General features: G+C 36.7%; 1 protein-coding gene across 4 annotated transcripts in view; it reads left to right on the top strand.

Annotated features, from left to right (window-relative positions):
- The window catches only part of PLCB1 (phospholipase C beta 1), a 684,234-nt gene that overhangs the window by 510,714 nt on the left and 161,208 nt on the right, over positions 1–12,312 (top strand). For all 4 annotated transcript variants that reach the window (XM_061209981.1, XM_061209982.1, XM_061209983.1 and 1 more), the window contains exon 10: positions 5,939–6,085. In XM_061209981.1, the coding sequence (XP_061065964.1) occupies positions 5,939–6,085 (147 nt within the window). The remainder of the gene's footprint in view (positions 1–5,938; positions 6,086–12,312) is intronic.

The raw sequence follows: 12,312 nt of genomic DNA on the forward strand, positions 1-12,312 counted from the left end.
AAATTGGAGTAGGTCATAAGACTCTAGGAAAGGCTTCATCAAGAAAATGAAACTGGGAGAACACTTGTGCCTGAACATATTGCAAAGAGGTTTAGATAACTGTGTCTTCTTCCTGGAGAGACTTAAGCTGAAATATCTTTTCTTAGATGCTTGGAACAGGAGGTCAAGCTGGAAAGTTCTGTTGGAAGTAGGTTTCAATAAGTCAATTGATAAAAGGGGTCAGGACCTAAGAAAATGGGAGAACCAGTCCACAAAGCTCTTTAGACTGTTCCATTCTGTTCTCCAGAGCTCCCTTTTCTGGACACAGATCCTCCTCTTCTTAATTGTTCCCAAGGCCTGGGACTTCCCTGGTGGTCCAGTGGTAAAGAATCTGCCTTCCAATGCAGGGGACGTGGGTTTGATCCCTGATTGGGGAACTAAGATCCCACATGCCACGGGGCAACTAAGTCCACGTGCCACAGCTACTGAGCTCGCATGCCTCAACTAGAGAGGAGCCCCCACACGACAACGAAGAGCCCGTGCGCCATAACAAAAGATCCCGCATGCCTCAACGAAGATCCCACGTGCTGCAACTAAGACCCGACACTGCCAAAAATATAAAAATAAATAAATTAATTGTTCCCAAGGACCATGGGATGGTCCCAGGTTTAAAGAAGGTAAGGGAGTAGCTTGTTCCCCAGTATATATTCAAAGGTCTTGGCATGCACTTGTAAGCATGAAATGCATCCAGCTGAATGTCCCTGGATATACCGCAAGACTTAAAAGCATCCCTGGAAGGTCTCATTTTGTCACAACAAAATTTCAAATTTCTGTCTTCCTGACATTTTGAAGAGGACACCAGTGGAGCCTCAGTCATCATCTACCCCAGGGGAAGGAGAGAGGCAGAAGGAGGCAGAGGTGCAGTTCCTGGCCATGGTATATGTGTACAGCCACCTGACATTTGAGCGTTTCTTTGCAGCAAAGATATTGCTGAAGAATGACAAGCCATATAAATGGCCACTGGGGACCATCATTTTGTCATGCCACTTTCCTCTCGTATCCCTTTGAAGATGGTTCCTCCCCATTGAAGTCAGATCTTTTCACATTTGATCACCAGCCTTCCTTTTTCAATATACACCAGAACTTCTTTTGAACGAAAAAGCTTCATAGAGCAGTGTTTTCTCCATTCCTTGAGACTTATATTTTTCCTACTTTGGCTCTAAGTGGTTCAAACAATATAAATGCTTATAAAGATCTTTAGGTGTCATTATATGAGTGGCATGTCCACTTGGAAGCATATCAATCTTTTATTAAGAAAATATAGAAGGGACTTTATTTTTAGCCTTTGTCATCTGGCATTATCCTTCTGAACTTAACTTTTCTTCCTGTTGTTTTTATTCCAGAAAATCATCACATTGCTTTTAATTGTGGTTTGATGTTTCAGAATCTCATTCTAATATGGGACATTTTGTTTTAATTTAGCTGGTAATCATCCAGAGTGTATTAAACCACTTGAATTCATAGAACTTTAGAGCTGAAAGAGACATAAGAGCCCATCTAGTTTTCTCATCCTATGGTTGAAGAGTTTGTCGTTGATCAATTACTGCTGGCAGGAATGGAAGCCGCATTTCTTGTACTGTTACTAATTTGACTGATTTGTTTAGAAAAACAGTGTTTTTCCCATCTTAGTTCTCAAGGCTTTTCATTTTTCTATGTGCCTCAGTGGACCTGAAAAAAAATCGTAAGCAGTTTCGCAAAAACAGTGACTGGTTGGTGGAAAAGTACTGATGCATTTAAGTCAACAGCAACAACAGTATTCCAGCTGTAGGTTATATGCAACAAAGGAAAATCCTCTAACGGTCTGTTTTCATCCAAAAGCCTTTTACTGGTCAGAACTATATTTTTAGGCTAATTCATTATGCCAAAAACATCTACATTTTTGCAAATGAACTCTTGACCCCTCAGCTGATGCCTTGCAACTTATAAACCTCCAACTCCTGATCTTTACTTTTTCATTGGCTTTTCTTGACTTTGACATATATCTGCCTAGTCATTTGATGTATCAAAAGTCTTGCACATTTGCTCCTTTAGTTAGCAAGGCAAGCTTTGGGGTTGAAAAGTTGCTCTGCCTACTTGCAGTCTACAATCATATTCTGAACTGTCCTCCAAACTCATATATTGTTCCTATTCAAAGTTAGGTAAATTCCTCAGCTGGCGATTTTTAAATTATTTGATATAATTAATTGTAAATAATGCTTACAAACACTGATTCACCTAACTCTTGTTTTTACTAATTTTAATCTATGCTAAAAACTCTGTTAAAATCTTCGACTCCTAGGAAACAGTAAAGGTAGAGAAGGTAACCCAAAGATTATGTTAATTGACCTATAGGACTTCAAGCAGGTTTATATTCAATTTAGCAATATTTTAATAGGTTTGGGGTTTTTTTTGGGGGGGGAGGTTGCTGACACACATATATGTATGTATCAATATCCCATAGCCTTCTTTGAAATGGGTTTGTCATCGTCCTGATTTTCTCATTAATGAATTAAATAAAACTTTTACACATGTTCTTTGGCACGTTGCAGAGCATAACTTAATTATAATATCCTCGTTTGAGAATAACAAATATATAGCTTGCATACCCCCACTTTTCTGTCATGCATCCATGACCAACATCAAAATTATTCACAAGCATGGTTCAGAATCTTTCTCAACACAAGTGCCCAGAAGGCACTGGAGGCAATATAATGGAAATCCATGCTAAAGTTAAAATTAATTTGTCATCCATGCCATATTGGCATATGTTTTGTTTTGACTGCTTTTAAAAGTTGCTGATCACACCAAGGGATATTTATTCCCAAGATACCAGACACAAACACAGCCTCCACCGGCACCATAAAGATGGTATGTCTTGGTCACACCATATTGTATTGCTGTCATTTGCATGCCTTTAGAAGGAGCGTATACTTGTGAGTTTTCCTTGGAGTACACTTTATTCCAGGAGTCACATTATTTTCTTTTGTTGGCCCCTAAAGCCACTTGCATTTATTGTCTGTCCTTTGAGGAACAACTGTGGTTAGAAATTGAGATCTATGAAACTGTCATTTGCATAGGTTAAAAACACCAAATATTAATAATTTCATATGATTTGACCTAATCAGATAAAAGAATCAAAATTATGCCATCTTTGGTGATCTCCCAGTTTCAAAACCATTTATTTTCTCTTTTGAATCACTAATTGTCAAAAGTAAGTGCTGATTTTACAGCTACAGTGCACAGAGAATCGTAGTAGATTCCAAGGATGACAAAAATAGAAACACACATCCTGCTCTGGAGGAGCGCATGCCTGCTGTTTAAGGGGTGAATGGTCTTATTTTCTATTAGATTATGAGCTATTTGAAGGCATACTCTGTGCTTTGCTCTGCTTTATTTTTCTGCATATTCATCACATTGCAGGCGTTCAATAAATGTTTGTTAAGTGAGTGGAAGGTAAAGAGACGGGAGAAGGAAGGGAAAGAGGGAGGGAGGAATAGACACTCGTTTGAGAAGAAGGTGACAAGATGGCGATAAATCAGAGTAAAATGATTATTGTCCACAATGCAGACGAAGGATCACCCCAAACCTCAAACAGAAGACTGAACGTCACTTAACAAAAAAGTAAATAAAGTAACACCCATTTTTCTATTTTAAAAAGTGCCAGCTCTCGAGTGCCAAAGCATGGAAATACCCAGGACCCGGGACCCCAGTAACACTGATGCTCGAGAGGACGGGCCACCCTGGCTTCTAAAGCTTAATTTAAGCATCCCAGATCTTCATCTTTTGTATGCCTGCTCTATGATTTTCGTTCCTACTAATGAAAAGAACGAAAAGGAAGACTGTGAAGAAATTAGATTTTTTTAAAAAATACTTTATCTCTAAATGTTTCATGCTCCAAAATATTGTTGAAAGCTATCTATTGAGATAACTTTGGCCCTAAGAGGCACTGACTTTGGTTTGTTTCCAAAAATTGAAACCGGTCTGAAAGGGTATATGCATTCCACCATAAATGAATTTCAAAGGAAGGCTTCAAAGGCAATAACCAAAGTGTTCTCATCAATGACAGCGTGATTGGAACGATCACCTTGGTAGGTGATGTTTATTTGGAGGTATAAACTATGGCATCTATAAGATTTTTCTTTTTGTAAGATACAGCTCCACTCGTCAAAAGCCAATAACCAAACTTCTTTCTATTTATTTATTCCTGGAAAATATTAAAGGTGGTTTAGCTATAATGTTTCCAGAATTATGGGACATACTCATCAGTTATTTTGAGAAACTTATTGAATGTAAAAAGATTTACACTGTGGGGAAACAGTCAGTGCTAGCTTTTCCATTTGCAGATGACACATCTCTTACCATTCAAGAATAAACAATACTCAAATCAATAAAAATTAGAATTATTAGATATCGTGTTTTTACCTATGAGTTTGGCGTAGGGGTGAAGAGAAGGCAAACCACTGGTGAAAGAGTAAATTGCTAGAACTTTAACAGAAAGCAAATTGGTTATGTGTAGTAAAAGCTTTAAAAATATGCATAGTATTTGAACCAGCAATTCTATTTCTGGAAATTCATTCTCAGGAAATAATTAAAAGTTTGTACAGAGATTCAACTACCAGAGTATTCCATACAATGTCATTTATACTAGTGAAAAATGAGAGACAACTCCAAAGATAATGGAATATTACTTAGTCATGTGATGTCTATATATTTTATAATATATAAAACATAAATATTATATAATTATATGACAGTGTTCATAATATACTGTTCAGTTAATATAAACAAAAGTTTCTAAATCATATACAGATATATAGGATTGCAGCTTCATAAAAGAATTACACACACACACGCATACACACTTTTCTTTTTCTGGAAGCATATACAACAAGATTTTAATAATAATTGTCTCTGAAGGAAGAGTTAGGCATGTTCAGAAAAGTTTTACTTTTCCTCTCTGCTTGTCTCATTTCCTAATTTTTCTTCCGTAAACATATACCACTTTTATATTAATACAAAACTTTTTCAACGAGGAAAAAAAATTACTGCCCTCTAACATTTACTAGCAAGATCTTTACTGCTCACAAATGCACTGGTGATTGTGTTTGTTTTGTTTGTTTGTTTGTTTGTGGCTTTGATTGTTAAGGTTGAAGAAACAAACTGTGATGATGAACCAAAATTATGAAGATGGCCCTTTCTATGTATTATATAAAATTCACTTTAATCAAGAATTATCTCAGTATTTAGTATTAGTCACCTCAGAAAGGTTACAACAAAAGAAAAATTCTAAATACAATCTCAATAAACTAAATAAAATGTGAGTCATATTTCTTTCATTTGAAGTAAAGTCATTCTAAATAAGAAATTTAAAGACCTTCTTTTTTATGAGCATTCAAATTTTTATTCCTCAGTATGGTCATCTTTATTTTCTGTTTCAGAGAAAAAAGATCATTATTTGAAAACATTTTCACTTTATTTTAAATAATAAAACCACTTGTGAATAACTCTTTTGATTACAAAAGTAACATATTTTCATGATAGAACATTGGGAAGTGCACTCCTAATTCTAACACCTAGAGATAAGCACTAATAACATTTTGGTGTCCATACACAAAGTTGATAAGCATTCTTATATTTAAAAACAGGAAATCAGTGTTCAGGTATTTAACTCCTCTGAAAGTCTGTGATACTCATGTAACTACATTTTCCTCTATTATTTCTGGCATTTGGAGATGAATGTAGTGAAATAGAATGATCCTAGACTACTGTTTATCCATATTAAATTGCAATTGGGGCTACTGTCTTCCATCTTGGATGCTACCAGAGTTTTCTGGGAAAAAAAAAAAGTTAAAGCAACATGATGCCAGAAACCCATGAAAATAATACATTCACATTCTTCTTAACTCTTCATTTCCTCCAGGACAGATATCAGTGGATGGATTTATGCGCTATCTGAGTGGAGAAGAAAATGGAGTCGTTCCACCTGAGAAACTGGATTTGAATGAAGATATGTCTCAGCCACTTTCTCACTATTTCATTAATTCCTCACACAACACCTACCTCACAGGTATGAGTTCATAGTTCTTTGACAATTATTTTAGCCAGTCTCACCAAATGTCACCAACCTCTGCTTACTGTTGTTCAGAAGTGGAGGCGTATTTCCTTTCACTTCCTGTGAAAAGCCTCTGAGAACTGGGGTTCCATGACCAGAGGCTCCGCCCACAAGCAACAATATAATTTCTTCACATCTCTTCCTAAGTTTTCAAGTCATCTAAAATGTATTCATGTCTGGTATCTTCAGACCAATGGAATTTTTGCGTAACTGAATTCTTTCTGCAATAGACTTCAAGCCACTTATAAAGCCACCTAGTTCTCTGGACTGTTTTCATCTACAGGAAAGTTCTGCCCTAAATAACTTCCACTCAAGGCAAATTAATAATTTTGCTCAGGTGGACAGGGCTTTAGACATAAACAAATTTCTTTGTGAGTGACAACTTATATATACTTTGTTGTAAATATTATAATAAAGGAGTGTGTTTCCTAACTTGACCCTAAATTGAGCATTGTCATGGTTTTTAGTAGATTGTTAAATAGAAAAAATATTAAAACATATATATATAATATATATTGTCTCAACATAGTTTAGAATAAAAATTTTAATAAATACCAATTTCAATAAACTAAAAATGTTTTTATAATCAAAATACATTTCTTGCAGAATACTCTCTGATTACCAGCCTTAGAAAGACTTTGTAAAAAAAAAAAACCTACTGGTTAAAAAAAAAGGACTTTTCAAAACCTTATCACTTTCTTTTTTTTTTTTTTATAAATTTATTTATTTATTTTTTGGCTGCATTGTGTCTTCGTTGCCGTGCGCGGGCTTTCTCTAGTTGTGTTGAGCGGGGGCTACTCTTTGTTGTGGTGCGCTGGCTTCTCATTGCAGTGGCTTCTCTTGTTATGGAGCACAGGCTCTAGGCATGTGGGCTTCAGTAGTTGTGGCACGTGGGCTCAGTAGTTGTGGCTCGCGGGCTCTAGCGCGCAGGCTTAGTAGTTGTGGCACACGGGCTTAGTTGCTCCGCGGCATGTGGGATCTTCCCGGACCAGGGCTCGAACCCGTGTCTCCTGCATTGGCAGGTGGATTCTTAACCACTGCGCCACCAGGGAAGTCCCCTTATCACTTTCTTGCTTCATACAGTCCATCACCCAAATGAATATAAGATTGCCAGACCTCAAGACCCACAGTGCAACCAAAGTCTGGGGTCTCATTTGGTATCTGTAAGTTATAGGTACTTGCCGTGCCTTGGGGGAGGTTTTGATGTGCTTGTGGCTCATTGCCTAGGGGTGTGTGGTTTGTGTGGCAGGATAGACCAGCGATGCCATGCACATAATGGCAGGGAGGTCCAGGCACTAGGTATTCATGAGAGTGTTCAAGAGAATTTCACAGGGTTCAGCCATCTGGCAAATAAGCAGTTCTGCCTTCTGAATTCCTTAAGGGGATCCATTCCTCTAGGCACAAATGTATGTTGCGCTAGCATCGAATCCAGCATTAGCCTGGTATCCCACACTTGGTGAAAAATAGCTTAGAATATAAATGACTCTTGGACAGAGATAGCAATGTGGCCCCTGGACAGCTAGAATGAGCTATTTCAGGATGATTCCATATCATCTGAGACATCTTGTCAGAATCATGCACTCTGAGTTCTACAGGCAGTTGAACTGCAACTTGCATGTTCTTCATGAAAATCAGACTGTTCTCATGCTACTTGCGGCCTGTTTTGTTTCAACTACATACCTACTAAGAGAGATTCATTTTATAAAACTAATTAGATTCGTGTTTGGCTCATCCTAAACCCTATTCTTATCATCTCTTGCTGCATAACCAATCACACCAAAACACAAGGACATAAAACAGCCACCATTTTATTTTGACCATATTCTATATGTCAGGAATTCAGACAGGACACAGAGCAGATGGCTTGTTTCTGTTCCCTGGTGTCTTGGGCTACAGCTGGGAAGTGAATGCCTGGGGTGACACAAAAGGCTTGGTTGTTGGAATCATCTGGAGGTTTCACCACCAACATGTCTGGACCTGGGCTAGTGACCCAACAGCTGGGCTCAGTTAAGACTGCTGACCTAATTGCCTAAAATTGGCCTCCCCATGTGGCTTGGGCTTCCTCACAGCATGGCAGCCCCCGGGTAGGTAGACTTCTTACATGGCAGCTTATAGCTGCAAAAACAAGTGTCCCCAAAAAACATGGAGGAAGCTTAATTGCCCTTTCGCACTTAGCCTCTGAAGTTCCATACTGTCACTTCTTTCTTTATTTGTCAAAAATGTCACAAACCTACCCAGCTTCAAGGTAGGGGACATAGACCACAGCTCTCAATGGGAGGAATGTCAGAATATTCTTAGCCCTGTTTTATTATTTTTTATAAATTTATTTATTTATTTGTTTGTCTTTATTTTTGGCTGCGTTGGGTCTTTGTTGCTGCACACGGGCTTTCTCTAGTTGCGGCGAGCGGAGGCTACTCTTCGTTGCGGTGCGCGGGCTCCTCACTGTCGTGGCTTCTCTTGTTGTGGAGCATAGGCTCTAGGAATGCAGGCTTCAGTAGTTGTGGTGCGTGGGCTCAGTAGTTGTGGCTTGCAGGCTCTAGAGCACAGGCTCAGTAGTTGTGGTGCACAGGCTTAGTTGCTCCGTGGCATGTGGGATCTTCCTGGACCAGGGCTCAAACCCATGTCCCTTGCATCGGCAGGCAGATTCTTAACCAATGCGCCACCAGGGAAGCCCCTTAGCCCTGTTTTAAAATTACTACAGGTTTCATAGCTTCAAGAAGAGAGTGTCCACTTAGCCCACTTTCTTGGATTCAGTTTCTTAGACTTATTACAAAAATTTTGCAGCTCCCACTCAAATTGCTAAGCATTTGTAAACTATTTTTTCCTTCCCAGAGGTCCTTAATCTTATTCGGTATCATTGATGTATCTGGCAGTCTGGTGAAGCCTATGGACCCTCCTAAGAATGTTAAACGCATAAAATAATGTACATAGAATTAAAGAGGAAAAACTTCCATTGAAATATTTTGATCAAATATTGAAAAAAAAATTTGGATAAAATTGTATATATTTTATTAACACAATTTTTAAAAATTGTATAAATAATATGTGTGATTTTGCAACAATTGGAATATGATATGAAAATATCTGTGATTTCTACTGGTGACAAAGTCACTGTCCTGCTCGTACTACAGTGATTTGTGGCCTACATTCATAACTGAAGAGAATGTTAAATTGCACATAGTGATTTGAGTTAAAGATGTAATCGTTTTTCTCATCCAAGTTTGAGGAGGTCTATAGAACCTCAAGTAAAAGTCTAGATCTTTGACTTGATAGGATCCTAAGAAATATAACTTTAAAGACTTTGACACATGATTGAATCTTGCATTTATCTTGTACTTGGGACCCCAAAATGCTTAAAAATACTTAAACATATGTTCAGTTAAATTTTGGACATTGCATATTGTTTTATCTATCTGGAAGTCACACTATGCAATAATTTTACCAATAGTCTTTTTTAAGTCCAAAAATGAATATATTTACATCCATTAGTATCTGTATTATTTGCCATATAACAAATCAGGCAATGATACCAAAATGACTGAATGACAAGACTGTTTGGGTATATATACGTTCTATTCTTTTTACCTTCTTCCAGAGTATATTAATTTTTCCCTTTTTGCATATCATTATGGACAAAGTTTTCAGAGTTTACATAGGTTCACTCAACCACAACCACTATTCTCCTTTTGATGTTCAAATCGTCTCAGCTTTGGTCAGTGGAAACATTTTTTAGGCTGGCTTCTCTCTCCTCTTGACATGACCCATTGATCTTTGAAAAATGTCCTTGTTTTCTGGCACATAAAGATCTTCCAGGCTCATCTTTCTGCACCACACATGGAATCAGACTTTTCCCCCAAGGATTCCTTGTTCCTTTTAGTGTGAAAAATATGCATATGGGTAACAGCAATTTGAACCCTGTGCTATGGAATGTTGTTTCTGGACCATTTCAGTGAACAAAGCAAGAAAAAGATACATTTTTCTTCTTGTTAAGGCACAAGAATTCACATAAAGATTTCTACTCCTATCTTCCAATTTAAATTCTTGATTCTATAGCTGTGCTTCTTATATCAATCTTGATACCTAGCAAATTATACATAATTACTCATTTGCTTTACTGACAACACAATAATAGCTCCAAGAAAATTGTTCAATATCAACACAAACAATAGAACTACAAAATACTGTTCAATTTTTCTCAGCAGTTCTTTTTGTTTTTTAACTGCATTTTACTAAGGATTTTTAGTCCAATTAATTTCTTCCAGGGTCACTCATTTGCCCTCCCTCTGATTAACTTGGTCAGCACAAATATGGTAGAGAACTTGGCTCCATTGTGTCAGTTGGGTTTGGGGTGTTACCATATTAATAGTTTAATTATTAATAGTTTAATTAATAGGCCAATAGTTTTCAGAAAGTAGAGCTTTCAGCTACTATAAAAGAGAAGGGTCCACTCTACTTTTTGTTGAAGAAAGAACTCAAAGAGCTGTCTCCAAATTTCTGTACAATGATTTCATATTACCACCATCTGATATACATGATTTCTGACCAAGTAAACCAACTCTCTCCCCAATTTTTAAATTTCTAGTAGTATTAGAATTCACATCTTTTTAAATATTCAATTTTTAAAGCTATGTTACCTATGTTAGACCATGTTCTGATCTTTAAGGTTTTTTTTTAAACTTATCTTCCTCACGTTTCTGAGCCATGTATTTTCATACCAGGGTTTGCATTATGTAAATCTCCATTCTTACAATATTACCTTGTCCCAATACCAGTCAAAATCTCTTATTTTCCTGCAGGGGAACTAATGAGAATTCCATATAATTAATTTTAAATATTACATATAAATTCTAATATAGGTTCTTGAGGTTTTGCCTCAAATCCTCTTCTAACAGGTAAAATTTGGTTTTACTTCATATGATATTATTAGTGTCCTTGTTTTAATTATAGAGAGTCAAAACTCTTATCTCTCAGAGACCTTTGGGTAAACATCTATAATATAGAAATTCAAACTTCCCAAAGCCTATTAAGAATGTTATAAAATAAAATTATAACCAAGGTATAACCCGATAAAATCCAGTTAAATGTTAAAATCAATACCTAGAAAATGAGTTAGATTTTATACGTTACAAGCAGTTCCAGAACAAGTAGAAATATTTTCTACAGAAACATTATTTCATGGAAGGGGTATGTGGTGGAAAAAGAAAAGTTTTCCTATTCAAATGAGTTTTTAAAATGCTAGATTCAAACAAAGGTTGGCATCTACTGCAGTATGTTTTGAATATAGGGAAAAAAAGCTTACAGATTCACTCACACTAAGGTTATGATCAACCCTCCTCCCCCAGCCATGACCACGCTAGGTACTTCCTTGGAACATTTTAAGAACAAGTATTCCTGAGAAATGCCAGTCTAAATTCAAATAAGGAGAACTTCAATATTTGGAATGTTTTCTTTTGAGCGTTCAAAGGGACCATAAAGATTAAACATACAGTATGAAAACCAATCAATTTAGCAATGCATTATTATTATTATGTCTGTTTCTCTGCTCATTATTGCCCCTTTGTTAACTATCAAGACACCCAGAAGGAAAAATAAAATCCAATCACTGAGAGAAATACATGCACAGAATGAGTTGATGTTTAATTACGATGGTCATTTTCTAGGGTTTTGGATAGACTTGGCAGTACATCAGGTAGTGACTATGGTTTAAGTTATTGTTTTTCCTTGAGGAATCTACCCTTATGACTCAAAACAAGATTCTCTCAGGACTGAACAGTGTGCATTCATTTCAATTACACTTTTTCAGCTCTTCATAAGTCTTTCCATACTCTAAACCATTTGGGAGATAATGGCTCCATATACTCAGGAAAAGCAAAGTGGCATATCTCTGAATAATTAACATTTTTATTCAGCTTGGGAAGTAAAACATTAGATTGGAGGTTTTAGTTATCCCTCTGATGAATTAAACTATCTGATTATTCAATTCCTCTCCTAAGGTGTATGTTCTTGGCTGCAGAAAAGTTAAAAAAATGGTATAGTTTTATCCTTTAAGGTATAGTTTTTCCCTTGCCAATCCACTACCAGCTCAAGCTTAGTGTCACTCCCTCCCTTTACATCTCTCCTACTCATTTAGTCCTTAGCATACGCAACTTTTTATAATTTATTTTTGGCTTAAAGCACACACA

The sequence above is a fragment of the Eubalaena glacialis genome, chromosome 13 (assembly GCF_028564815.1).
Source record: "Eubalaena glacialis isolate mEubGla1 chromosome 13, mEubGla1.1.hap2.+ XY, whole genome shotgun sequence".
In the NCBI taxonomy this organism is placed as follows: Eukaryota; Metazoa; Chordata; class Mammalia; order Artiodactyla; family Balaenidae; genus Eubalaena; species Eubalaena glacialis.